Raw genomic sequence first — 27,541 nt, 5'->3', positions numbered from 1 at the left:
TCACCGAATGAGTCGGCTCATATCGTCTCAAAATCGACTCTAAAAGTTTTGGAGTATAATTGGACCTCACCGATTCATACGGTGGCTACAGTGACAAGGGCAGCGAATAAGTCGGTGATACGAAGAAAATTACAACGGGTAGTTCTTGGAGTTGAGGCTATATATACCCTATTGCCCGGCCATTTGAGGTGTGTTAGAGTTTGGAGAAGCTATAGGTTTGGCTCTCACATGCACACAAGTGCTCTATCCATGAAAGTGCTAAAGAGAAGATTAAGACAATTAGCATAAGGATTAGGTCTCGATCAATGCTAGTCTAGGCCTATTAGCGCATTGTTTTAGGGTTTAGCTTAGAGTTAGGTGAGATTTGCACACTTCCTTTGTATCGGTGCTTGCGCGCACCAAGAGTTGTAAATCCGGGGCTTGCAGGTCTTGTGAGACCCTCCAACCATGTTTGTGGAGTGGTCGCATGTGCTTGTAAGAGGAAGGAGAGGCCCTCGGCGTTTTGCCGAAGCTCCACCAAGTGAAGAGCGGCAAGGAGCATCCGAGAGAGGCTAGGCGGAGACCCACTTGCATGTGGGGAAGGCCCGTCGACTATCCTACGGAGTTACTTGACCAGGGAGTTTATGTCCTTGCGCGGGCATTCCCTTTGAGGAGGGCTCCAACAACGAGGACTAGTAGCAAGTTTTGCTTTCCGATACCTCGGTAAAAATCGTCGTGTCGCCACGCCGGGATTTTGCCTTCTCTACCTCATTTACCTTCCACATTTCTTATTGCACTTTCAGTTCCGCATTTACCTTTCCTAGAATTGTCATGTATAGTTTATAGGATTGGAACCTAGGGTGCAAAATTCTTTTATGGTAGAGATAACAACACATAGGAAAATCTAGTGCACATCTATATAGAAATTGATATAGATTTTTATTTTTGCTTAGAGTCTTAGTTTTTAGAACACACAATTCACCCCCTTCTTGTGGTGTCACGGTCTCTTCAACCACGATGGCATGCATACTCTTGTTTGTATTGAGATGAGGACATCCAAAGTCCAAACCACTGCGATCGAGGCTGCTCACCACGTATCTGTCACTCGTCTACATGAGCGTATCGACGGGTGCCGCCAGCTGCACGCCTGTCAGCGTCAGGCGGGGCTCTTGATCGCATCACTGTCCGTCGTCCTCGCCTTACGCCGTTGAGTTCATCACCACCACCATGCCGGCGCCTCCGGCGATCTTGATGACGATGATGCCTTCTCCACCATGTGCAAGTGGTTCACACCACGGTCGCAGATGATGATCTTGCCGGCGACCTTCTTTTGGGCGAGCGTGCCGGCCAAGCAGAGCCCGCCCCCCTTGCTCGTTGTGTCATTCGACGCTTTGGTAGCGTAGGTGAGCGGCAAGGTGTCGCCGCCGAACGAGGATACTCTTTGGCATCTTGTTGTTGCCCAAAATATGTTGGTGTTGTAGAACGTCGACGTCGTCTGCCACCGCGGCCTCCATAGCCGCTAGGAGTTCGGCGCTATAGCACACCCGCGGGCCCAGCACACGTTGTACGCCACGACGCGCACATGCCCCTGGCCGTGCCTACCCTTCCGATCCCAATGCCCCGCCTCTGTGCTAGCCGTGCTCGAGGTCGGAGCTAACGACGAGAACGCCGGGCTTGGACTCGAGGCCTCAAGCTGTGCAGCCTGCGCTGGCATCATCCGCGTCGCCGCTGGACGGTGTTGGCGCGGTGGAGGGTAGCAAAGCCGCCACCGCCAGAGCCGCATCTTTGGCACTGGCGTCCTCGCCGGCCGCCGTCTCATTGGCCTGGATAGTAGGGGTTTTCTGAAAATCAACGAACCAAGTATTTTTCAATAACACCCCTAATTTGGACCGCGATCAATAATCCTTAGGACGTCCGGGTGGATTTTTATGTAAAGCCCCTTATTTGAATCGCGATTATTAACCGCGATTCGATATATTTCATAGAGTCCCCTACTTATTTACAAATAAACCCTTCATTCACCTCTAGATGGGCAGCCGCTCCTTCTCTCCCGTCGGCGATCCGCCGCTGATGAGGGCCACCGCCCTCTATCCACTGCAAGCGCAAGGCTCGACCAATCCATGCTCTCCCCTTCACATCCTCGAGCCCTAGCACCAGCTCGTCACCCACCCGCCCTCGCGGCAGGGACCGAAAGCTCGCGCATTTGCTTCATACGAGCCCAGGTATGCTTAGGCCTTGCCGATCCGCCGTGCCGGGACGAGATTAGTCCTCCGGTGGCGACGTCCGGCGGCTCCGTGCGGAAGGAATTTGGTCATCTGGCGCCAGTCATGCTCTGTTCTTGCGGCCGAGAGAGAAAAGAGTAAGTTCACAGATTCAGGTATTCTAAGATGATTGTGGCCAGCCACGTGACAGTTATTCATTATGATCTTCTTTTGTTTTTCTTTCTCTTTCTTTATGTCGGCGTATGCGAGTTGGGTGAAGAGAGGGAAAATGATTTTTTTTTCAACGAAAAGAAAAAAGAATGGGTAATGGTTGACTTTTTTTTCAAGAGAGGATGATGGTTGACTAGCAGACGGGGATTATGATCGGTCGAAAAAGTTAGCAATAGGACCGTCCTAGAAAGGTCACATATGCATCATAATGCTGCCGACCATTGCCAGCATCATCGTAGTGCGCGGTGAGGTGCCCATTTCACCATGCAATTTTCACGCTCCTGTCGTACTCATCTTCAGTTCTTCACACTTTGCTTCAGCCATCTTTCCCTAACGGAATCAGTTTCTTTCAGTTTCCAAATGGTGTGTTAGATCCAAATGTTTTCAATTTCATTTTTGCTTCGTTCTGAATTTTAACCCAAAAAGGGATATAGAAGGAACAACCGAACAAGACACCAAACAGAGCATCATTAGCTCTCCGTCAGGTAAAACAACAGACGGAGGAGAGGACCAGCTGCCGCACTTCACCAACTAGGCAACTACTAATCATGCACAAGCAACTATCTGCACGACTGCACTCTACTGTCTCTCTTGTCGTCTGTGTGCCGTTGCCTTTGCCTCGACAGGTCAATGTTAACTTTGTGTTGCATCGAGATCGGGGCCGGAGCACTCGGACAGCCACGTGACAGTTACTCATCATGATGTTTTTTTTTCCCTTCCCTTTATGTCGGCGTAGGACAAAAGAACGGATACGACTAGGATGAAGAGAGGGTAAAGGAATGGGTAATGGTTGACTACCAGATGGGGATGGTATGCCGTCGAAAAAGCTGGCAATAGTACCGGCCTATCAAGGTCATCTATGAATCATGACGCTGCCGACCGTGGTGCTCATCATCGTAGCGCGCGGTGAAGTGCCCATTTCCATTTCACAATGCAATCTTCACGCTCATGTCACCTTCAGTTCTTCAGAATCTACCTTGGCCATCAGTTTTTTCAGGTTTCCAGATGCTGTCACAGCCATGGTTCAATTCCGGACTGAGTTTTGGTTGAAAAAAGTTTAAGCAAATTCGAAAATGTCGTCGTCATCCTTGCATCCACCGTGTCCACAACATGGTCCCGCATCGTGCGAGGATTGAGAGACGTCAGCTCCAAACCTGCAATTTCTAATTTGCCTTTCCTGACTCTAGTGACGTATCTTTGATAATTTTGGAAAATCGACCCTCCATACGTCTTTTGGCTCTAGCAATAACTTGAGACGATAAAACTATAATAAAATTCAAGAAAAAACAGCTACGCGTGAAACTTTTGACCTATATATATGACTTTATTTACTGTGAAAACTTTTGACCACAATCTACGAAATTCAGTTGAAACTGAAATCACTAATCACAGTTAAAAAAAATACAAATTTCGGCATGCACTGCCAAAATTTCCTTGGATAAGTCTGATGAAGACATGCCAATTTTCTGCCGCTAGCCACGAAGGATCAATGCGTTGAGAAAACATCTGATGAAATTTTGGGTGAGTTTATGTTCCAATCAATCCTACTCTAGTCGATGGTGAGCGCTGGAAAAATATCCGAGGCTTAATCGTGGTTAGGCCAGCAAACCCTCGCACCACCGTCATTGTCAAGCCACACAAATAAACTAGTCTCCCACCATAAACAAAACAAGAAAAAACAAGAAAAAAACAGATAAAGAAAATAAAGAAAATCCAGGGGGAAGAGAAAGAGGAAGAGGAAGCAAGCGAGAAGGTCAAGCCGCGAAGAGAACAGGCGCACGGCACAGATCCCTCTCCTCTCCCTTTCTCTCTCCTCGACCCTTCCGACGCGGCAAAGTAAAAACACAGGGAGGGAGAGGGAGAGAGAAAGAGGGAGCAGGAGGAGACCGTAATCCCAACCCCCAGCCCCAAATCCTGGTCCAACCTCTCAATCAGGGGAGCCTCCGGGTGTCTGATCGGGTCGGAGGATTCGGGGGGCGCAGCCATGAACGAGAAGGCATCCGTCTCCAAGGAGCTCAACGCCAAGCACAAGAAGGTCCGGTTGTTGCTTCCTGCTCCGAGTTTTTCTTAGATCGGGACCGCGCGCTGCTGCTTCGGTTGATGAGAGGATTGAGGGGGAATCCGTTTTCGTGTGCGGTTAATTGTTTGGTTCGGGATTAAGGATTCGGGATCTGCGGTGACGTCGGCAGTTGATTTCTCTTTCGCCGCTGCGCTGATCTGCGTAATTGATTTGTGATTCTGCTGTTGAGTTGATGCGAGGGGCGGATCCGAGCTCTGCTCTGTGCCGTTTTGCTACGGGTCGTGTGGGGGACCAAGGAAACGACGCTCACTGTTGGTAATGCTTAGGGCTCTTCAATCGACTGTTAGAAGGCGGATTGATTCCGAACTTTCTTATCAGTGTCTGTCTGTTAGACTTACAGACTATCTCGTTTATCTTGTGTATGGTGATAAGAAAGGATGAACCATTTTTTGGCTCCCTTTTATTGTAGTTCAAGTGCACCTCGCTAGCTGTCTTCATTTTCAAGCCAAAAATTCGCCAGTTTGTTGACCCGCTCAACTATGTCATGTATTCTTTATGCCGTGTTAACATCATTCTTAACTGATTGTATCTTCTCTGTTCCAGATATTGGAAGGTCTTCTTCGGCTGCCTGAGAACAGAGAATGTGCGGACTGCAAGTCAAAGTGAGTGGAACTGTGCTGTTTGGTTGTTTCAAACATGGAAAATGGTGATTTAGACATCTGGATGTCATCAAAATAACCCCCTTAAAATTTTGTAGTTATCGCTTGAGTAGATGGAATGCTATTTTATGGTTCAAAACATCTATCTAAATTTCTTTAGGCATATATGTTTCACGTGCAAACGCACCTTTGATTACAGGAAAATGGTCTAATGAAAATTTTATGTCAGCGGAAAAGGATTTCAGTGGATTGTAGTTTTTAGTTTTATCCTAGTCTCCTAGTGAATCTAGCAATTAGCAAAGCCTCCTTAACTTCTTTATATTCCATGTTGTTGCATGTACTATTGGTAGATACTTGTGCTTACAACTTTGCTCATGTTTACGCTCCTAATTTGACCATATTGCAGGGGTCCTCGATGGGCAAGTGTGAATCTGGGGATCTTTATATGCATGACGTGTTCTGGAATTCATAGAAGCCTTGGGGTGCATATATCTAAGGTCAGTGACTAATCATGTGCATGAGCTTTGCTGTTTACTTTTCCAACTCAGCATCTGTCTCTAGCAGACATTTTGTCCTTCATAGTACTCAGAGAATTGAATTGAAGCCACAACACTGATGTATGGCTTAAGATGATCTGCTTTTGAAGACAATTGCTAGCTGTTGACCCTTTGTTTTACAGCGTCAAATGTTTATACTTGAAATTGTGTATTATGCTGCCAACTTCAATTTCACTGCATAAAAATAGCTGGCATAACGGCAATCATGTTTCACTACAGCACTACCCAGTTCTAGAGTATCAGCTTAGTTATCCTTATCATGCGTGAACCTTGGCATCTAGCTGTGTTTATGTTTTTTGTCGGCTACATTGCTTCTACCCTGATCTTGTTGCATTTAAGTTTATTTAGTTTGTGGATAACAAAATTTGTGTAAGCCAGAGAGACGACAACAATTCTTTTGATGCCTTCACACGACACAGTTTGCTTTCTTTGATGTTGTATTGTCTTTATAAAGAGCTGGTTATCAAATAATCCACGACTTATATCATTTTAGTAAAGGATTTTCTTCCTTATGCAGGTAAGATCTGCCACCCTGGATACATGGCTGCCAGAGCAAGTTGCATTTATTCAATGTATGGATTACAATCTGTTGTGAAATTTGAAGGGCAATTTTAGCTGAATAAAACCATGATGGCATTTCTCATGATGGTTGCATTTGTTTTCTTACAGCAATGGGAAATGAAAAGGCAAACAGCTATTGGGAAGCAGAGCTGCCTCCTAACTATGATAGAGTTGGGATAGAGAATTTCATCCGTGCAAAGTATGGTTCTTTCCAGATCTTTCAGCACTTTGAATCTAGCATAACTTATTCCTATCTGCTTTCTTTTCAAACACTACATGTGACTAATATTATGCCTGAATGTAGATACGAGGACAAGAGATGGGTACCGAGGAATGGAACATCTCGACCTTCCTCCGGTGCTCGAGATGAGAAGAACCAAGAATCTCCGGCTAGTGCTAACAGAAGTGGATATGGTCACAGATCTTCATTTGAGCAAAACCGTGCTTCACCAGCTCCGAGCAAAATTGCACCTGTAGCTTCTAGGATGCCCTCTCAGGTATCCCTTAACTACCACAAGCTTTCATAGGCAATAGTCAATTTGTCAATGTCAAACTGATTAACATCTCTTCAGACAACTTCTTTAAAAATTTTAGCACTTGTCCGTCAACTTAAGATGAGTAATCCATGTTGCAGAATTTTTAATTATTAATCACTTTAATACACCAACAATAACAAGGCATTAAGTCCAAGAGTTACTTTAATAATGTACTAGTTGAAATGAAATAACTTTAACATCACATATGAGACACTACATACACTAAGCCATATTGACTAAAAACAGTTACAGCTTAAATTGTTGATAACCTGACATATTAAAACTTGAACTTGTTGATATGCAATAGCATGGTAATGAATGTTTCATGAATGAGCATGGATAAAGGCCCCGATAGGCATTATATGGTATATTGTGGTCAAGGCCATGTTTACAGTTTGTTTCTTATGCTTGTCCTTGACAACCAATCTTGATGGTAATCAGTGGTTTCATCTGGTTCATATAGTCTTCGCTTACCATAATCTCTAGCCTAGTTGGTCAAATTAGTCAATGTTTACACTTTAGCATTGTGATCATGTGTGATGAATAAAGGTATTATGTCTAACCAGTGAACTGTTCAGCATTAGGATTGCACATTATTCTATTTGAAATTTGAATACTGCTTCAAGTAGTTTTGGAGACTAAAGTTAGTTCATTCCTATTTTTTCTCTATATTTTATATGTTTCCTTGTTTATTTAGTTGAATAATCTTGAGTTTCAATCTGGCATTGCATGGGAAGCAGGCATCACCTCCAAAGGTAGAACCACCAGTTCCTAAGGTGGTTTCACCTCCTCAGCTACAGAAATCTCCTGTCAACGTTGATGCAACACCCCCTAAAGTTGAGAAGCCATCGGTTGCACCACCTCCTAAAGTTGATTACGCCACTGATCTCTTTAACATGTTATCTATGGATGGAACAACGGAGAAAGAGTCAGAGTCATCTTCAAATGATGATAATGCCTGGGATGGCTTCCAGTGTAAGTTTTTGCAACTAATCTTTTGACTGAGGAATTATTCAATTTCCTTTTTTTTTTTGCTGTTGCTCATGGAATATTCAAAATTGTTCAGCTGCACAACCAGTGCCTAGCTCAGAGAAAAAGGATTCTGCCAAACCAGCAGAAATTAAGCCCCAGCCCACGTCAGGAATAGAAGACTTATTTAAAGACCCGCCAGCTGTGTCATTATCCTCAGCTCCAGCCGTTTCCCAAGTAAATGCAAAGAATGATATCATGAGTTTGTTTGAGAAGGTGAGCACCATCACTCGTTTTACGACATTGTTCATGAAAAAATTGCTGTTCTCACAAATGAAAGGGCACATCTATGGTGTAAGGAATAGCTATGTCATCACTCATTTCACAACATTCTTCATGAACAATGGCTCTTCTCGCAAATTAAAGGGCACATCTATGGTCTATCTAAGGAATAGCTATGTTTTGCAGTCCAATATGGTATCACCGTTCGCTGCCCATCAGCAGCAGCTGGCGTTTATGTCCCAGCAACAAGCTCTTCTATTGGCTGCTCTTAAAGCAGGAAATGCGGGAAATGCACCCCAAATGATTCCGGGGAATGCCAATCAGCTAAATGCTAACGGGTCTATGGGAACCTTACCTTTCCAAAACTGGACAAATCTTGGTTATCAAAACCCTGGGTTGACTCCAGCAGCACAGAATGGTGCCACTAAGGTAAAGACTCGAAGGTGTTACATATATTTATTCACATTATTTCTGAATAAATATATGGTATATTTGTTATCTTTATTTGCTTTACTGTTTGACAGGGTGTGAGCAACAATCAGGACTTATCTGCTGGGAACTTCGGTTTTGGTACTCCTGGGTAAGCTGTATTGTCTGGCATTTAGTTGCAGATTCGTGGTTATTGAAATTTCGTGCTGCGCCACACTGGATTTGTAAACAAAGTTTACATGTGTATTGAAGTACTATTGATCATATGGCCATTTTTTCTGATGCGCGCTGTTGATTGCAGGCTGTACAACATTAGTTCAGCTGTCCCAGCAAATGGGGCCGCGGCTGCAGGTGCTAGCAACAATGGCACTGCATCCACTGCCTCATCTACTCTCCCGTCACAATCTGGCAAAGATTACGATTTTTCCTCATTAACTCAAGGATTTTTCTCCAAGCGATGAGCCCCTTGTGAGCTTGGAAACCGAACAGATCAGCGTGTGATGTTGGACAAGGCATATTGGTTTAGGGAGCACAAGGGGCTTGCACAGACTTATTTTGAGGCAGTCTTTTTTCTGGTGGATACATAGTTACATGACTTTGTAGCTGTCGGGGACAAATAAGAGGGAAAATATGTCGCTAAATAGCTCGTGATGTTTCTACAATTGAGGATTTCATTGTCAGTTATGCCTCCAGCTTTCCTCCAGGATTGTGCCTTGTCAGTTATAGAAGTATAATGCAGCCTTTTCATTATCTTGGTCGTGATTTAGCTGCAATGCCGATACTGATTACAGATTATTTTGTATTGTACAACAATTGGATTTTAATTTGTTTCCGTATTTGTGTACTGTTTTTTTTTTTGAAACTCGTATTTGTGTACTGTTGTGAGACTGAAGTGGCCTCACTAAGGCATTGAACCACACTTCTTCCCAACATTTGTTCATATATATCTTCAACAGTTCCATGTACCACATGTTTCCCAAGTTCGCAGGTTGCTTCACTATTACTTTATTTCCCTATTTCATGGGCTGCTCACGTACATTTTACCAAAGCCATGGCACGTTCCAATTTGACCAATAAAAAAACCTAACGAACTATATAGTACACCAGCAACTGATTACCAGTTGCCAAATACTATTGATATAATGATGTTAGAAAGATTCATACATTACACATTTGGGATGACTAAGCTACTGAAACAGCAATACAGCATGTACAGCACGGGTTAAAAGGCTACAGCTCATATGGAGTCGGTTAGCCTTGGTTAAGTGATCAGAAGCTCAGTAAACCAGGCCATGATCAACGTATCTGGTTGCTTATTCCAACTCATGAAAAACGCTTCCCAGCAAAGTATATACATGTATTGCTGGCTAAGGGGAAAGAATGCTTGACTTTCTTCAGGTGTAGAGCTACAGCGGAAACAATATTAGGCCTGCAATGCTGAGAATAGTTTCACAGGGAGTAGTCAGCGGTTGTGGCTTATGAGTTATAATATTTGAGATTTCTTCATAAGAAGACCTACTAAATGGATAAATCTCCAGCAATTTCGTATTCCTTCTGCAACGACCTGTGCAAGTAGATGTGCCATTGTTAATTGCAGCTCCATAATTAATGCGCAGTCACCAACAAATTAGTAGAAATCCAGTTATGTCATCCTGCCTAAAAAGACTTGGTCTGCAAATGAAAAACCAAATTATCTTCTGGCAGGTGGTCAAGCAGACATTCTCCACACAGATTAATGAACAAATAATGCAATCATAACAAGCATGGTTCCATGTGGAAACATAAAGACGATGTATCATGTGGTGCGTAGCAAAACAGAAATGCTCTGTTCAGTACTGCAGTATGACTTATAACAACTATAGTTACCTGTCAGCGGTAATCCAATGCGCCAGCACCCAATGTGAATGGAAATGTTAGAGAGCCTGCAATGCACAGAATGCACTTACTGCATAGAAATAATAAGCATTTAAATGGGGAAGAAGACAATACTTGAGCACCTACCATCAGCGGAGCCATTAAGAAAATTAGTATGACCGTGAATGCCTTCGGCGACAATATTGTCAACTGAACTTTGAGTTCGGTCACAATTAGCACCAATAAGGTCAACTATGTCAGGGGGCCTGGTTTGAATAACTTGCTCTACTTGATCCATCAGTATGTTTGATTGGTTTTCCATAAATGTGAATGATTCTGCAGAGGTTGCAGCCCTAGCCGCTGCTATACTGAATATGCGACACAGTAAATTGTAACGTTTTGTCTGAGCAGACTCAGGTTCAAATGAGAAAGCACAACCACCATTTGAAGACCCTGATTTGGCATCCTTTGTCCACCTTTTCACAATGTACTGAACAGGAAGGTCCTTGATATTCCTTGTGTCAAGTACCTTCAGCATATGGCGACATGGGATGCCAATAAACTCAAAGGTCTTACAAGTACAGTTCATCATGGAATTGTGTGAATCGAATTTAACAAAATGATCTTTTGGATTGTCTTCAACACTTATCCTGTACTCGAAAATAGTGCCCATCTCACCACAGTTGTAAAGCATGCAATCCATGTATAACTCAAATTCCCTCTCAAACATTTTAAAGGCAGCAGGTGTATATACATTGGCAGCTTGCCTCAACATTCGCATAGGTGGCTTCTTTGTGCTTTGATTAGCATTCACATCAGCTTCCAGCTCTGCAGATCGACGATCACATAATAGTCTTTCAAACTGCTCAAAGAAGTTCAAAAGGTCATATTCCAAGCATAAATGTTTTTTCAACTCACTTGTCAAGCTTTCCTTTTGTTGGACACTTTTCATATCAGCATAAAATGCATCGCGACCATATGGCAATGCCCATTTCTCCTTAATTGAGTACAAATCTGCTAGCCATTGATTATCTTCTAGGTCATATTTTTCCAACATTTCCTTCCATGCTGTCAAAAACTCATCCTCATCCTCACAATCAAATAAGCATCTCTTGAAGTTGCATTCTAGAGTTTTTGAACCGTGGAAAGCTTGACTCAACTGCTGAAGAGCATTTTGGTAAATTTGCCACACACAATAACGATGGGCTGTAGCAGGTAATGTGGCTGCAACAGCTTCACTTATTGCAGCAGATCTATCAGTTAACAATGTCTTAGGATTTCCATTCATTGCCATCTTGAAAGTATCTAATAACCATCTGAAAGCCTCATTACTTTCATCATAAAGTAATGCAGCACCAAAGATAACTGTTTGCTTATGATGATTCAAACCTGTAAACAGAGCAAGTGGCCTACCATAGCCTTGCAATGCATATCCTGAATCAAAACACACTACATCACCAAAATGGACAAAATCTACAGTAGACTTTGAATCTGCCCAGAAAAAATTCGTGAAGTTCCCATTCTCATCAGATTTTACAGCATAGAAGAATGAAGGGTTATCGTGTTGCATCTTTTGCAGGTACTCTAGAGTAGCACCAACATCACCATAGTGTGGAGTCTTTGTACACTTGTATCTTTTGCAACTTCTACCTTCTATGGAATTTAGAGTGGCACTTTCATTAATAAGATTTTGCTTGTGAACAGAATCATCAGGCGATCTATCTGCCAGATCAACTCCATCCTCTTGATCATTTTCTGTACTCTGTGATGCCATGGCAAGATCAGAAGCTGCTGCAGCCCCGAGCTGGTGATTGTGGAAGGTAACAAATTCTGTGACTTGATATTTGCCATTAGTTCCAAGCCTGATGACCATACATGCTGGACAGCCAGTCCGTGTCTCCGGTCGAGGTTTCTTTACTCTTTTCGCTCCTCTCTTCTTCTCACGGAACCCTTCTTTTGAACAAACAAACATTCTTCTGGTGATAACATTCTCAGTATTCACCGTCATGCTAGCCCTTCGCACATTGAACCCAATTTTCCCTGCATACATGCTGTAAAATTCATATGCCTCATCTTCATTTTCAAATTCTGGCATACTTACAGTCTCGTCAACCAGATTTTCTCTCACAGCCCGTGCTTTGCGCCTGATTTTCTTTGCTTTCAGCATATGAATTGTAGATGCTGTTGCCAGTTGATGGTTATGATTTGGTACAAACTCTGTCAAACGGTACTTGCCGTTAGCAGTAAGTCTAATGGTCAAGCTTGCAGGGCACCCAATTCGTGTTTCAGGGCGTGGGCATTTTGCTTCCTTGGCCCCCTTCTTCTTCTCCCGGAAACCCTCTCTTGAGCATACAAAAGTTCTCCTAGTGATTATGTTCTTTGAAGTTGTCCAGAGCGTTGACCTCCGGACAAAGAAGCCCACCTTCTCCGCATAAGCATTGTAGAACTCATACGCATCACTCTCGCCATCAAAAAGCATGTTCACCTTGGGCAACATATTCTCGTCACAGCTATCTATCGCAGGGTTAACATCTGCCGCAGCCACATCCGCCATAGCATTCTGCCCAACAAGAACAGCATTAGCACAACAAGTAACAAGACGTTGTTCTTCATTAGGAGAAATGAGCTGGATCAGAGTGTGTGAGGGAGAGCCTACCGCATTTTGCTGCGGATTTGCAGCACTAAGCAGCAGCGGGACAGGCACCTGAGGAGGCCAAGGCACACATGGACGCAGGAGTACTACATGGCCGGGCCAAGACTGCTGCGCTAGCCTCGGGTCTATGACGGGACTACCTGTGGCATCGGCAGGCCTGAGAGCCTGTACCTGCGGAGGTGCAGTCGCAGGCCCCGGCGCAACTTGGGGATCCTTCTCCCCAAGCGCCGACGGCATCGGGGGTCCCTTTGAACCGCCAATTTCGCTGGTGGGGATTGAACTGCGCCCTCGCCGCAGAACCCAAGTCCAAATCCTATGGCGCAAATTGACAGCTCGAGGCCAATCCTGAGCACGCAGAAGATTGAGAATGACTGACTGAACCCCGAAAAAAAATGAACGCTTGATTGGATTAGTACGACACCATGGGTGGAGGAACGAAAATTTTGGATTCGACTGCTCAAGGAGAAGGTGAATGATCTCCCAGAACAAAATCCACTCCGGGAGAAATGCACCCAAGCAGTGGCGGACCCAGCTTTTGGTCAAGACTAGGGCCAAAATTCAGCGACCAAAGCTACAGCACATGTGTCACATATAGAGTAATAGCAATTAGCAACAGGACATGAAAGGGTCCATCTTCATAGCAAAAACACCAAGGTCCACACAATTTGTAAAAGGATCAGCTCCAACATCAGCAATGAAATTATCAAGTTGGCACCAAAGTTTAGAAAGCTCAGTAGGAAAAGTCAGCATAGTAAATCTCAGCAAGTTCAATTAGTTTCTCACGGTCATAATTGGTAAAGGAATTCTTTGGATCTAGACAAGGTGGAGAGTGTTTATCAATTTCATTCAGTTGTGTGGCATGAACACGAGGTAAATAGAGATGCCAATATCCTACTCCTCTTCATTTTGCAGTATCAATTACAAAGCATAGGTCTGAAATTTCAGGGCATGGATGATTCAACTTTCAATCCAAAATTCCAATCAATGAATCGAATAGAAACTAGAAAGAGTCAGATTGGGGAGGGGATAAACACCTCAGAGGCTCAGAACAGGGAGGCCGGCGAGTGGCGGCGCCTGTCTCCTTGCGGCCGGCGGCGTGCACCGCAATGGCGCGCCGGTGCAGCCCGCGCGTGGGGAGACGACCGTAGGTCGGAGGAGGCGAGTCCGCGAGGATCCGAGCCGAGGGGCACTCCGGCGGGCAGTCCAGGCGGCGGCGGCGGCGGAACTAGGCGGGCGGTTCAGGCAGCGTCGGTAGCAACAGGGGATGCGAGAAGTCGCGACACTCGAGTCGCTCGCTAGACAGGCGAGGCGACGGCGGAACGGATTCTTTTGCCTTCGGTGGACTGGGCCTCCTTTTTTTTTTGCCTAAAATCAAGAGTGGGTAGCAGAGAAATTTGGGCCTCGACTAGGGCCACGGTCCAGGTGGCCCCAGCCGTAGGTCCGCCCCTGCACCCAAGCAGTTAGGTTCCTTACCAACGAAAAAAAATCGAAGCCGCGAAGGATCTCCAGTCAACGCCAGCCCAATAAAACTAGCGGTGACAGTGGGACGAGGGCAACGACTGGGGGTGTTTGGATTACCCTAAACTTTAGCACCTGTCACATCGGATGTTTGATACTAATTAGGAGTATTAAATATAGTTCAATTACAAAACTAATTGCACAAATGGAGTCTAATTCGCGAGACGAATCTATTAATCCTAATTAGTCCATGATTTAACAATGTGGTGCTACAGTAACCATTTGCTAATGATAGATTAATTATCCTTAATAGATTTATCTCACGAATTAGATTCCATCTGTGTAATTAGTTTTGTAATTAAACTATATTTAGTCCTCCTAATTAGCATCCGAGAATGACAGATGCTAAAGTTTAGCACGGAGTATCCAAACACCCCTATGAGGGAAGAGGGGCCTGTTCGCTTCAGTTTATAAGTCGGCTGAAAAGCTGAAACGACTGATTTGTTATGAGAGGAAAATACTGTTTGGTAGCTGATAAACCGATTGAATAAGCTGAAGCGAACAGGTCGGAGGTCTCTCCGGGGAGCTGGTTTGGCGGCATGGACGCGGGCGCCGGCGAAGGAGAGGACAACGATGGTGTCAGCAACGCTCCTCACTATCAGAAACGAAGATCGGAGGAGGTCAAGTGCCAGACTGGGCTGGGCCGGAACCGTGGAGTTGTATGAATGGACCCAGCCAGCCTGCGCATTGGGGGCAGTGGAAGTGGAACCCGACCGCGGTCGCCGTTTTCGCCGAACCAGCCAGGCTGTGAGGGTGGGCAATTGGTTGTGGAGAACAGCCCGTTCTTCGGGCACGTTTTGTGTTCTGTTCGGGTGGGCTGGCGTAGTAGTAGGCCCAAGCCATGCTGTTTCGCATGGGCCTTCACCAATGGGACGCCAATCCTTTTCCAATTTCTTAAAAAGAAAAATAAATCCGATCTCTCATAAAGGGATTATCTGATGGATAATGTGATCGTACCATTTAAATGCGCATGTCCACCGAAACCACAAGTTGAAGACTTTAAAACCTAGTCTTCAACCATTTATTTAAAAAAAAACAACTCGCAGTAAGTACGTAGCCACTAGATAACGTTCACCACTGTTACAGCGGAACAATTTTTTTTTTGGAAATACAATAGAACCTGAAAATTGTGTGGCGCTATTCTGAAGCATATCCTGATCCTGAGAGTCAAGGTACCAAGTAGGCTGTACTTATCTTGCTATCCTTTGTTATCCAGTCTCCATCCCAAAGATTATACGTGTCGACTTCAGTCCTTCTCGCCTACCCTGACATGAGTCATGACCATGGCTTCCTGTACGTACTCTGTAGTCTGGAGACTGGAGAGCCCATGAATACGTGCAGTTTTTGCGCGCAGGAAGATCCAGAAGCTAAGGCACCACTGGCCATACACTTTCGCCTACCATACATGACCATCTATACGGTCGGTACAAACCTACAACCGACACGGTCACCTTCCACTGCCGGCACGTCCCTTCGTCGAGTCTGTAGGGGCACCGTACAGTTCATCGGTGGTCAGGCACTGCAGGTGCGCTCTCTCTGCCGTCTGACTTGACCTTTGACTAGTGAGCATCGACCGAATGGCTAGTCTGCAACGCGCAAAGCTTGTCCGGTTAGTTGGTCGTTGGATGCGTACGTCCAGGTGCCTCCGGTCGTCCTCGACCGATGCATGGCCGGCGTGTCGATCAGCGTTTGGCTCGCCGGCGGCGCGGCAGTCGTTATATTAGCCGGGAAGTTAGGAGACAGAGACAGTGCCTGTATAAGATTTGAACGGACGCCCACGCTATTTTACACTTGATTGCTGATGAAAAAGCGCTTAACTCTATCTATTAGCCCGGCCCCACAGTTTTCCGGTCAACCCTGCCTTATCTTTTGTAACGGGCCAAAGGCTTAGCTATATATGTGTGGCGTCAGTTGCATGGACGACGTCGGCCTGGATCCATGCCAGGGTTGTGTCTCTGTTGCATTTGCATGGCCTGCGCCGACGAAGGATGGACCCGACCCGACCCGACCCCACCGACCGATAGATGCGTCGGGATACTTGCTGTACCGTACGTCTGTACGTGTACTTGCATCATACGTGTGTGCACACGTTGACGTGACCGCTTGTTTATTTTCTGTGCATACATACATACATACATACACTGACGGACCGACCAGCGTACGTGTGTAGCAAGGCTAGGACTACAAGTCTACAAGTGTTTGAACAGTGGTACGGTATTTGTGCGCGACGATCATGCTATACCGACAGCAATTAATGGATCATGTGTGTCGTCGCGTGTACGTGTCGTAGGGCTATGACAAAAAGGAAGTCGACGAAGTAGTGTTCCTGATCAAACACATGTATATGTACACTTGCAACTTGATCTCTCTCTGACGACTGCCTCGACTCGTCTCAATCTACTAGTGACAGCCTGACTGGTCGCGTAGAAGGTTCTGCTGGACGCTTGAAATTTAGGTTAGTTGGTTGGTCGGTCGGTCGGTCGTCGTAGCTGGTCTTTTGGATGAAGCACGTACCGGTCGTCATCCATTTCTTTCGATCACTAGCTAATATAGGTGGCCGGTCCCAGAGTCCCGGACGCGCTAGATCTCGGCTCGCGGCCGCTTGGGCAAGTGTCGAGCTGCTTTTGGTTCGCCGGTGGCACCAGGGCCGCCATGAAATCGATCGGGAGAAGTAAAAGTGATACTGGTGTCGACAAGATTAAGAATATATCCATGAATGAACTAAAACAAAGATTGGAAAAAGGATGTACACATATGCTGTACAGCTGATTCGGTGGTCAATGAGATATGTTCACACCGCCCGCGCGCGGTAGACGGATAGATGGATTGACATGGAGAACCACGCGCGCACCGTACCTTATTGCTACGACTTTGTTCATGGCTTACGTGCTCATATTCATGACGTAAATCGGAAGCATCTGCGTGGATGAGGTGGGCGTCCTGATCCATTACAAGTTTGTGCCATGCATTGCTTGCCTGAGCAGGCACCTGAACGCACGAGTAGCAAGAACTGCATGGGCGCATGGCCCTCTTGCCAACAAGCCCCTGCACATGGATCGTCCGGCTCGGTTAACGCGGCCCCTGGTCGGCTGGCTCACATAATCCCGGAAATGACAGGTTACTGATCGATGATGCGCGTGCCGCCGCCGGATGTCGCCATGCGTTTTTATGCTTGGTGTTGGTGCACGAGCCCGGCCGCGATATGATCGAGCAGAGTGCCCTCCACCCGGCACCCGCAGCTTTCTACAAGTGGCGGCGGACGAGGACGCCAACGCGCGCCGAGGAGCGGGATCCACCACCACGTCCCGTCGAAAAGTACTCGACGGGGGCTGGTGCCCGCCGCGTACGCGCGCCCACCGGCCTCGGTTCTGGATTTGCTGCCCAACTACCCTAGCAGGATACGAGACTACGAGAGAGTGCGAGACTAAGCTTTGACGTACCACAGTGTGATGCTTATATATAGTTGTGACAAGCTAAATTCTTCATTCACGGTAAAGAGGATGCGTATAATTAGGACAGAACTTTAAAAAGGTCCCGCATTTCAAAAGATGCCTAAAAGCGAACGGAGATCTTGTTATCTAGTATTGTTTCAAATGTAAGTTGTTTTAATTTTGTCGTAAGTCAAATTTATCTATCTTTGACCAAGTTAGTAGAAAAAATAAATACATTAATAATAAGAGCTTTGTTACAATATTTTCAAGTATGATACTTGCAGGTACTTTTCTTTCTTATCATTCTTAAAAAAAATTAAATAGATTTACACATAATTAAAAGAGTAATTTCTCACCATTTTGGTACTTGGTCTCACTAAATTGGTACTTCTCTTCAGGTACTTCACGGTACTTCCTTTGTTTCCACTGCTCGATTTCTCGGGATGGACGGCTCTCATTTTTTTCAATCACTTTAAAATCTCTCATAATTGATAAGACATATTATATGGTGTATTTAACAGAATTAGATGGATGTTTGTTAAAGTGTTGATGCATTTTCTACAAATTTGGTTAAAGTTAGAGCGATTTGACGTAGGCAAAATTAAAACGACCTATGCTACGGAGTCAATACATATCTCCGTTATGTAATTGGTTAGATTTCTCTATGGGTACAAATGTGCTTGATGGTACAACAGGTATGTATAACTAATTAAGATGTGTGCTGAGATACGTATACGATCAAAAAAGTTAGGTTTGTATCTTTAAAGTGCACATGTCTCTCTATCTCCATAGTCCAAACACAACAAGAAAATTAAATTAATCAGCAACAGTTTGGAAGCCTAGTATGATAATGTTTACAATATAGTTAGATTTTTTTTATCTTTCACAAGAGTCACAATCACTTTCTGATCAATGAATATTCCCTAGCTGGCTGACGTTCACAACATAGTTAGATTTCTTTATTTTACCACATATTTTATAGTACTCGAGATATTGCTAGATCTCTAACCATATCCTCATCCTGATTTTTTTGAGGGCATATCCTGATCCTGATTGTCAGAGGCACCAAATTACTTGTACTTATCTTGCTATACCTATCCTTGTTTATCCTGTCTCTAATCCAGGATTATTATCTGTGTCGACTTCAATCCTTTTCGCCGATGACGACGTTAACACTGCGGTTGTTGCCTCATGTACGTACTCTGTAGAGGAGTACCAGAGGAGTACCACAGGACACTTCTTGTACATGAACTACGACAGTTCTTGCGCGCAGGAAGAGCTAGGGCACTCAGCACTGGTCACACACACGTTCGCCTACTGCACATGCATTTGCAATAGTCGTCAGAAGCCCACTATCGACACATTTGCCACCAGTATGATCATTCGTGTCTGTAGGGGCACCATGCACTGCTCTGCCGACTTGACCTGACCTCTGACTAGCTCGTTACCGATGTGACTGAACGATCTCGTTGCAACGCGCAAAGCTTTGTGTCAACGGGGTGTTTGTTTCTTCGGTATTTCCTAAAATTTTTGTCATATCGAATATTTAGATACTAATTATTAAATATAGAGTAATTATAAAACTAATTGTAAAGATGGAAACTAATTTGCAAGATAAATCTATAAAGTCTAATTAATCCATAATTTGACAACGTAATGCTACAATAATCATTTACTAATGATTGATTAATTAGGTTTAATAGATTCATCTCGTGAATTAACTTCGTAATTAGTTTTATAATTAGCTCATATTTAATTTTCATAATTAGTATTAAATATTCAATGAGACACGGATTTTAATCCATCCTTCGACTGTTTGGTCGTTGGATGAGTCCAGGTGCATGGCCGGCGGCATGCGCAGGTGTTGGGCAGTGTTTGGCTCGCCGGCGACGTGGCAGTTAGCCGGGGAGTTGGGAGACAGTGCTAGCAAGTGTCCATCTCGATAAGATTAAGAATCCATGTGAGATTCGGATATACCCGTGTGTGCTTACGCTTGATTCGCTGATGAAGTTAAGGGCTCAGGTGAAATCAAATTTATTAATATATAAGCTTATAACTTTTTCATGGTCAACGCGTCATGTACGGCGGTGCAGTGTTGTGGATAGGTATGGCCCTAGCTAAGCAACCTTATTATCGCGGAGCGTCAATTGCATGGAAACCCTTGGGTCCATGCAGTTGTTATCTTCTTATTTTTGCCACTTTGCATGGTTTGGTCGTGGTGGTTACGCAAACCAACAAGTACTAGAGTACAGTTCTATAATTCTTTGTGTGACATGCCAAACGAAATGACGTCTCTAGATTTGTGAGTAACGGTCCTAAAAAGGAAGATTTGTGAGTAACGCATATGATCTCTCAACACTCAAGAACGGAGCAGGTTGATGCAGTACACGGAAATTAACAACTTAAGCTCTCTCCTATTCCCGTCATCTTCGTTGTAGCCAACGATCCTCCATTCCAAATTATAAGTCGTTTTGGCTTGTCTAGATATTTAATAATATTTATAAATAAGAAAATTTAATAATAATATTTATAAACTAGAAAATTCAAAACTTTGAAGTAATCAGTACCGATACTCTCAGCTGACGCTTGCCTCGATTTGCCCCTGGCTAAACGAACTGCACCCGGCCGGCCCTCTAGTCGCGGCACGTGCGTTCACGCTAACGAACCTTACGCGTTGACGTGATCGCTTGTTCTGTGTACACGTAAACGCACCGGCAAGTAGTGCAACATGCATGTACACGAACGCTGACACGGTATTTAATTTTGTGCACGTACTGTTGGAGGGTGTACCTACCATACACGTCGGGCTACTGCTACAATCTACAGCTTAAATTGGCACAGGATGTTTGGATACGAGGTGCTAAATTTTAGCAGGGTCACATCGGATGTTCGGATGCTAATTAGAAGGAATGAACATGAGCTAATTATAAAATTAATTGCACTGATGGAGTCTAATTCGTGAGATGAATCTATTAAAGCTAATTAATCCATCATTAGCAAATGATTACTGTAGCACCACATTGTCAAATTATGAACTAATTAGGTCTAATAAATTCGTCTCGCGAATTAGACTCCATCTGTATAATTAGTTTTGTAATTAGATTATATTTAATACTCCTAATTAGTATCCAAACAATGTGACTGTACAATTAGTTTTGTAATTAGATTATATTTAATACTCCTAATTAGTATCCAAACATCCAATATGATAGGTACAGTTTAGCACGGTGTTCTCAAACAACCTCATGGTCGGCACAAACCTTCAATGTGCATGTCTCGTCGTGACATCGTGAAACGGTAGTTGAAGAAGTGTTCCTCGTTCAAACAGAGAGAGGGCCGGGGCAGCTGCGAGCTAGGGCTCACTGCAGGTGCACTCTGGCGACCGGCTTGACTACTGCTGACGATCAGTGACAGGTCGCGTAGAAGTCTTCTCCTAAACGCGCAAAACTCGGGTTGGTTGGTAGTTTTATCTGGATCGGCCCGTCGTCGACCAGGTGGCCGGCCCCGGAAGTCCCGGACGCGGTGGCCGATCTCGGCGCTCGGCCGCTTGTGCAAGTGTCGAGAGGCTTTTGGTTCGCCGGCGGCACCAGAGCGCCCACCGGCCAGGAAGAAGTCAGGAGACAGTGATGGTAGTGTCGACAAGATTAAGAATATCCTTGTACATGTAGACTGGATAAAGATGTAACCAATCGATTCGCTGATGCAACCCGTTTCTATTATTAGGTCCCGTTTGGTTCTTTATTCCTTCCTAAAATTCCTATCACATCAAATATTTAGATACTAATTAGGAGTATTAAATATATACTAATTATAAAATTAATTGCACACGTAGAGATTAATTTGCGAGACGAATCTATTAAACCTAATTAGACCATGATTTGACAATGTGATGCTAAAGTAAACATGTGCTAATGATGGATTAATTAGGCTTAATAGATTCGTCTCGCGAATTAGCCTCCATCTGTGTAATTAGTTTTATAATTAGTTCATGTTTAGTCCTCCTAATTAGTCTTCAAATATTCGATGTAACATGGACTAGACTTTAGCTCAAGGATCCAAACGCCCCCTAAAACACATCGTCAACAGTTGGATCTTCTCCCTCTCGCGTCTCTCATGATAAGCACAAGAACAAAGTAGACAAGTAGACAAGGCACAATATAGATGGAGCTTCTCTTTATTCATCATATCGAAGTATTACAATAGGGATGCTCCTCCGATATATATACTCCGAACTAAGCCTAGTGTTTTGGTAAGAGCCCACAAGCAACCGGACAAGGACTATGACTTCTAGTCCTCCTTTCCATCCATACAAAGTCTGGTTGTTTTACAACACTCCTCCTTGGGCGATTACCGTGAATGCATATGCCTCATCAAAAACTCCATCCGAAAACCCAGTGGGAAAAAAGGTTCTAGAAGAAAAGAGTACATATCAACCACATATGTATTGCATATGTTGCCTCATCAAAAACCTTATGTGAGAAACTTCCAAGTAAAAACTCACAAAGGGAAAAGGAGCACAACATTAAACCTTCTTGGTTACATAGTATTCTATGTTTGCTATTCTTCATGAATAGTAATCAATCTTCAAGATTTATGCATGAACTTCATGATTCTTGCGATAAAGATCTAGAAGATCTAGAATAAAGATCTACATGATTGTCGGATTTGGTGACCGGCAGTCCACCAGGAGTTACCCAGGTGGTAGATTTGTAGGCGGGAGAGATCGTAAAACCAAGGACTTGAATGGTAACACAGAGATGCAATATTTAGATAGGTTCGGGCCTTCGGAGAGTAATACCCCACATCTTGTGTTCTGGTGGATTGTATTGCTAATCGTAGGTACGAAGAGTTAACGTTGGGTTGAGTTAAGGTAGGATGGTTCACCCTCGGGGGGCGCCCCTAGCTGTCATATATAGGCTGACAACCTAGGGTTACAATCAAATATGATCTAATCCTAGTTGGTTGTTACATGTAAAGCAATCTGAGTCGTTTTACAACAAGTATCTCATGATATCCGGGCTGAATTGATTTGCCCAGCCTCCTGGCTTGTGCTCCACGTGTTTTCATACCTTGACCCGCACGATATGGTCGGACGGGCTCACTTGCCACGGCCGACCGGTATCCTGTTCGGTGGGGACCCGTGGGTACCCTTATCCCTCAAGCTCCCGAGTGATGTGGAGTCGAATAAGAACCTGACGGATGCGCAACGAAGCTTGTAATGTACTCGGCTGAAGGTGTGGTGTCATTATAGTGATGGAGAGGCTGCGCAGTGCTCAAAAAAAGGAAGAAAAAATTGAAGCTTCCACAGGCGTATGATCAGATGCACATGACTATGCAACTGTCGAGCTCCGGGATATCTGGCATGCTATAGATCGAAGGGAAGCACATGGAGGACATCGCAAGATGCACTTCGTATGGAGCCGAGAATTGAAGCGATTAAAGTAATCGATCCAATGGTCAAGAATCTGATGTATTGTTTCCGTCGTAAAAGGGATACAAATATAGTGCTCAGCCCCCGAGCGCGAAGACTGGCAGAGCCATGGAGGCACGCCAACTTGAGATAGGCACCCAGCCCCCAAGCGCGAGGACTGGCAGAGCCAAGGAGACATGCCGAGTCGCCTACCGCCCCGAGCCAGAGAGGTCGGCCGGGCAATGAAAGGCACACCAAATCATCACGCTGAGTCGTCTGTAGCACCCAGCCTCTGAGCCTGGGAGACAGCCGAGCCACATAAGCACGCCAAGTCACCTCCCGAGCCAGAGAGGTCGGCCGGGCAACGGGAAGTACGCCGAGTCATCTGTAGCGCCCAGCCCCCGAGCCTGGGAGCCGGCCGAGCGGCAGGAGGCACGCAGAGTCGCCTCCTGCACTGTAAAAGACAATACAAAGATTATGCAACATAACGTAGAAAAATTAATGATTGAATAACTCGGAATTTTATTCGGCGTAGAAGTAAATTCTTGCGCGTCCTGCTCTTGTAGGTCATGTAATTCCCTCGGGTCATGTAATTCCCTCGGGTAGTTAGTTTGTTACGTTTAAGCACTTGACCCTGCCGGGGTGTTTCCAAGAGTGGGCTCGAGCATGCTTAGCAGGAAGCGACACATAAGGGCCATGTTTCACGAATTAAGCCATGTGCTACCCGAGTACTTTAGCAACCATTAAGAGAAATGGACAAGCCGCAAAGCAGTCGAAACTGTGCGGAAAAGTAAAATCGTGCACTAGGCACTCGTAAGGCGCAACCCCCTACTGCCCATTTAGTCGGGTCGCAACCAAGGTGGTCGGTCAAATTGAGACATAGAAGAATCGAAACATGTGGAGATATTAGAAAGTCATAAAATATTTAATTGAAATAAAACTTAGCTTGATTCCTAGCTGAGTCGGAGAATCGATGTTGTGTGCCCGAGTGGGCTGCTATGTGTAAACAGTTGTTGTCGAAGTGATTCGTGTGTTTGAAGTGGTCGACGGTGTATATCGACGGTAAGCAGTGCACGGTCATGTCGGTTGTCTCGTCGAGGCTACCGCCGAGCGCACCGGGTGCGCATGAGCTTCGACCCATGAGATCCGTCATCAGGTGCTCAGCAGGTTAGCCGTAAGGAAGACCATGCATGCGTCACGTTGGATGAATAACATATTAGAATAAATCTTGCCGGCCAAACAAGCGAGATCGGATATTATGGAAAGAAAAGTAGAATAAAGAGAATATTTCCTGTTCACGTAAGCTCCTTGTAGATTGATTTTTCTTAGCATGATCGCAGAGTGAAGATAGCAAACATGGTGGCGGCAACCATGGCAGTTGCCACGTCTTCCGCGCGTAGTTGTCATGAGGCCGTCGCTGATGACACGTGGGCGACGCTAGGCGGCGCTCGGTCCGATATTTCTACGATTGCTGCTATCAAGCTCGCCATAGGACGCAGATGCTAACCTCATGATCAGATCGGAGGGTGTGGGTGGGTGGGCATCATGTTGTCGGGGAAGATGATGTCAGGGCGAGATGCCATTAAGTTCGCTGGGGAGGATCTCACGATCCCTCCTACCTGGCGCGCCAACTGTCGGATTGGTGATCGGCAGTACACCATGGGTTACCCAAGTGGTAGATTTGTAGGTGGGGAAGATCGTAAAACCAAGAACTCGAATGGTAACACAGAGACGCTATGAGGTTCAAAGGAGTTTACAAAATTTAGAGAGCTCGTATACCTAAAACCATGTTTCTACAATAACGTGTTTTCATATGCCTCAAAGGGGTTATTGTGCTGATAACGTGCTATAAAACACATCGTCAACGGTTGGATCTTCTCCCTCTCGCGTCTCTCATGACAAGCACAAGAACAAAGTAGACAAGTAGACAAGGCATAATATAGATGGAGCTTCTCTTTATTCATCATATCGATGTATTACAATAGGAGTGCTCCTCCAATATATATATTCGGAACTAAGCCTAGTGTTTTGGTAAGAGCCCACAAACAATCGGATAAGGACACTTCTAATCCTCCTCTCCATCCATACGAAGTCGGTTGTTTTTCAACACTTTCCAATTTCCATGGTCAATCAGATATGTTCACACAGGCCGCAACCCGCGCGCGGTCGTTGTTCACGGATGGATTGATTGGTATGCATGGAGCCGCAGCCATGTGCACGGCAAACGTCTCCGCCGCACACCCAACGGCCTGGAACAATTCTTCTCAACACGACGAAGCATATTTGCATATATCATAATATATATGTATCTGGGCGGTGAAACAGCTTCGTCTAGGTCCAGCAGCTTCCAACGACCCGGACGTGTGTCGTCGATCAAATCAAATCGCGACTAATCACAGCGTTTCACGGCCAAGAATCAATGAGTGCTCCTCTGACGACGGACCTGTCCGCCGCCGACCCAAATGATGAGAACCGTGAAACGCTCCAAGCAAAAAGGTATGCCCGGTATCGATCTCCAGCGAATCCATGCCCCAACACGTGGCTACCCCCCACAACGACGATGAGTTTGTGCCCTTTAGGCTAGTCCCAGTGCAAGGTTTCATTGCACTGTAACCAAGGATGCCACATCATCCTATGAGGTGTATTCTCATGAATGAAACGGGAAGTCCCAGTGCATAGTTTCATTTCACGATTTCATAGGATGCCCATGACATTTAATTGTGAGGCATGTGATTGGCTATGGTTAGATGGAATGAAACTCTATAGCCCCCAATGCAAGTTTCAATAGGTTTCATAGTCTTGGAAACAGTGTATACACAGTTTCATCCTGATGAAACTCCTTCCCTCTCTCACTTCATAATTACCATGCCATGTCATCACATATGCTGATGTGTCACCGTATTTAATGTGCATGAAACCTCTATGAAACTCCCACTGGGATTAGCCTTAATTTTTTCCGCTCGCTGATGATGCATCCATCGTAAACGGCAAACCGGATCGCAATTCGATCACAGAAATTAAAGCTCTTGCCTCGACGGCTGGGAGTACTACGGCCACTGATTATATTGTTAATCCAAGCATAGACACTACTCTGGGAGTATGCATGATGCCCTGCGTACGGTCGTTACTAAATTGGGGCCTGCACATGGGTCCCCAGCTCGGTCGGCCGGAAATGACAAACTACTCATGAGTTTTGGTAGGTAGGTAGGTCAGGCGGTCCGGCCACGGATGTCCTTTCCATGGCTGGCCTCTTCCTTCCCGATCGGCCGGGCGGTTTCCGCTTCTGCACGGCACACGCATGGTGCACGCCTACACTGGCAGGCCGGCCGCGCGCGGGCATGCTGGTGGCGGCGGACGAGGACGCCAAGCCAAGCGTATCCACACGTCCCGTCGTAAAAAATACTCGGCCGTGGCCGCGGAGTGTTTTGACGTACATCATGTTGCTTATCCATCAACTGATCACCATTCTGCAAGCGGATTTATTTCTGCTTCAGTTTCGTCGGTAAGAAAATGTCGTCGAGACATGCAGGGTGAGTTTTGCACAAGGATTAAGGAATCGGCAAATTGATCGTTCGTTGTCAGCAGTACGTCACTTTTCTATCTTGCATGCTTGCCACGCTTTGATTCATCGATGTGTACATATACGCGCTCTCGAGCCAGGCTGCAACAGGTAGTACTGTAATGTGCTGAGATGCGCACTGGAGAAAGTTCGGTTTCGTATGGTAGAGCGCTGCCGGTCGATCCCTGTAGTTTAAGATCTAAAAGTCGACGCGCAAGCGTAGTGCGCTGCTTGGCTGCTCCATTGTTTTGGAGACACGAACGAGTTCGCGGGCCGGAAGCAAGCGTCGGGCGGTGGCACCAGGTCGCCTTATCGCCGGCTCCCGAGGCCACCGACGTCGCCGGGTTCGGGAACCGTCGCTATCCCGGAGATCCGCCGCGAGTCCAACTTGTACGCCCGGCTGTACCAAATCAATCATTATACTATTACAAGCAGGCGATTAACTAGCCCTAATCCTAGTTTAGAAATCTAACTGCTAGTTGTGTATACATTACACTGACGCTACTGGTATTGAACTAGTGCGATATTTTGCGAGTTGTTGATGAATTATTCATTATTACAATCGCTGTCGCACGTACGGTGGATATCGACCCAGCTCGGCTCGTTATCTTAACGAGCTAAAAGTCCAGCTCAGCTCGGCTCGTTTGCTGGCTCGAGCTGGCTCGTTTAGCTCGCAAGCTAGCTTGATAGCA

At 45.3% G+C, this 27,541-nt stretch overlaps 2 protein-coding genes across 6 annotated transcripts; one reads left to right on the top strand and one right to left on the bottom strand.

Annotated features, from left to right (window-relative positions):
- Positions 1-4,136: 4,136 nt before the first annotated feature.
- On the top strand, positions 4,137-9,260 carry LOC117846623 (ADP-ribosylation factor GTPase-activating protein AGD5). The gene is made up of 11 exons (XM_034727856.2): positions 4,137-4,446; positions 5,035-5,093; positions 5,497-5,587; positions 6,165-6,219; positions 6,317-6,407; positions 6,513-6,705; positions 7,485-7,719; positions 7,811-7,989; positions 8,182-8,424; positions 8,520-8,575; positions 8,726-9,260. Exons 1-11 carry the CDS (start codon positions 4,396-4,398, stop codon positions 8,883-8,885), a joined length of 1,413 nt encoding a protein of 470 aa, XP_034583747.1. The 5' UTR covers positions 4,137-4,395; the 3' UTR covers positions 8,886-9,260.
- Positions 9,261-9,520: 260 nt separating this feature from the next.
- On the bottom strand, positions 9,521-14,257 carry LOC117846622 (protein FAR1-RELATED SEQUENCE 5). Of its 5 annotated transcripts, none has more exons than XR_004638366.2 (6): positions 13,353-13,952; positions 12,935-13,276; positions 10,426-12,838; positions 10,291-10,346; positions 9,944-10,095; positions 9,521-9,861 (listed from the first exon to the last, which is right to left on the bottom strand). XR_004638366.2 is itself a non-coding variant. In XM_034727852.2 (6 exons), exons 2-5 carry the CDS (start codon positions 13,353-13,355, stop codon positions 10,294-10,296), a joined length of 2,811 nt encoding a protein of 936 aa, XP_034583743.1. In that variant the 5' UTR covers positions 13,356-13,502; positions 13,966-14,257; the 3' UTR covers positions 9,521-9,988; positions 10,291-10,293. The 5 variants fall into 5 exon arrangements, 4 of the variants coding, with proteins under 4 accessions (XP_034583743.1, XP_034583745.1, XP_034583746.1 ...); XM_034727852.2 differs by adding an exon at positions 13,966-14,257 and having other exon boundaries at positions 9,521-9,988; positions 13,353-13,502; XM_034727854.2 differs by having other exon boundaries at positions 9,944-9,988.
- Positions 14,258-27,541: the final 13,284 nt, after the last annotated feature.

Source organism: Setaria viridis, chromosome 2 (assembly GCF_005286985.2).
Source record: "Setaria viridis chromosome 2, Setaria_viridis_v4.0, whole genome shotgun sequence".
In the NCBI taxonomy this organism is placed as follows: domain Eukaryota; kingdom Viridiplantae; phylum Streptophyta; class Magnoliopsida; order Poales; family Poaceae; genus Setaria; species Setaria viridis.
This window is presented reverse-complemented; position numbering and strand designations above follow the sequence as displayed.

What these genes read in the sequence shown, in the direction of transcription:
- LOC117846623 (XM_034727856.2), top strand. Translation starts at nt 4,396, where the DNA reads ATGAACGAGAAGGCATCCGTCTCCAAGGAGCTCAACGCCAAGCACAAG. An exon ending in GCAAGTTGCATTTATTCAAT is followed by an intron (nt 6,220 to 6,316) that starts GTATGGATTACA and finishes GTTTTCTTACAG; the next exon opens with CAATGGGAAATGAAAAGGCA. An exon ending in TTCGGTTTTGGTACTCCTGG is followed by an intron (nt 8,576 to 8,725) that starts GTAAGCTGTATT and finishes TGTTGATTGCAG; the next exon opens with GCTGTACAACATTAGTTCAG.
- LOC117846622 (XM_034727852.2), bottom strand. An exon ending in CAAATCCGCAGCAAAATGCG is followed by an intron (nt 12,839 to 12,934) that starts GTAGGCTCTCCC and finishes CTTGTTGGGCAG; the next exon opens with AATGCTATGGCGGATGTGGC. An exon ending in TCTTAATGGCTCCGCTGATG is followed by an intron (nt 10,347 to 10,425) that starts GTAGGTGCTCAA and finishes TGTGCATTGCAG; the next exon opens with GCTCTCTAACATTTCCATTC.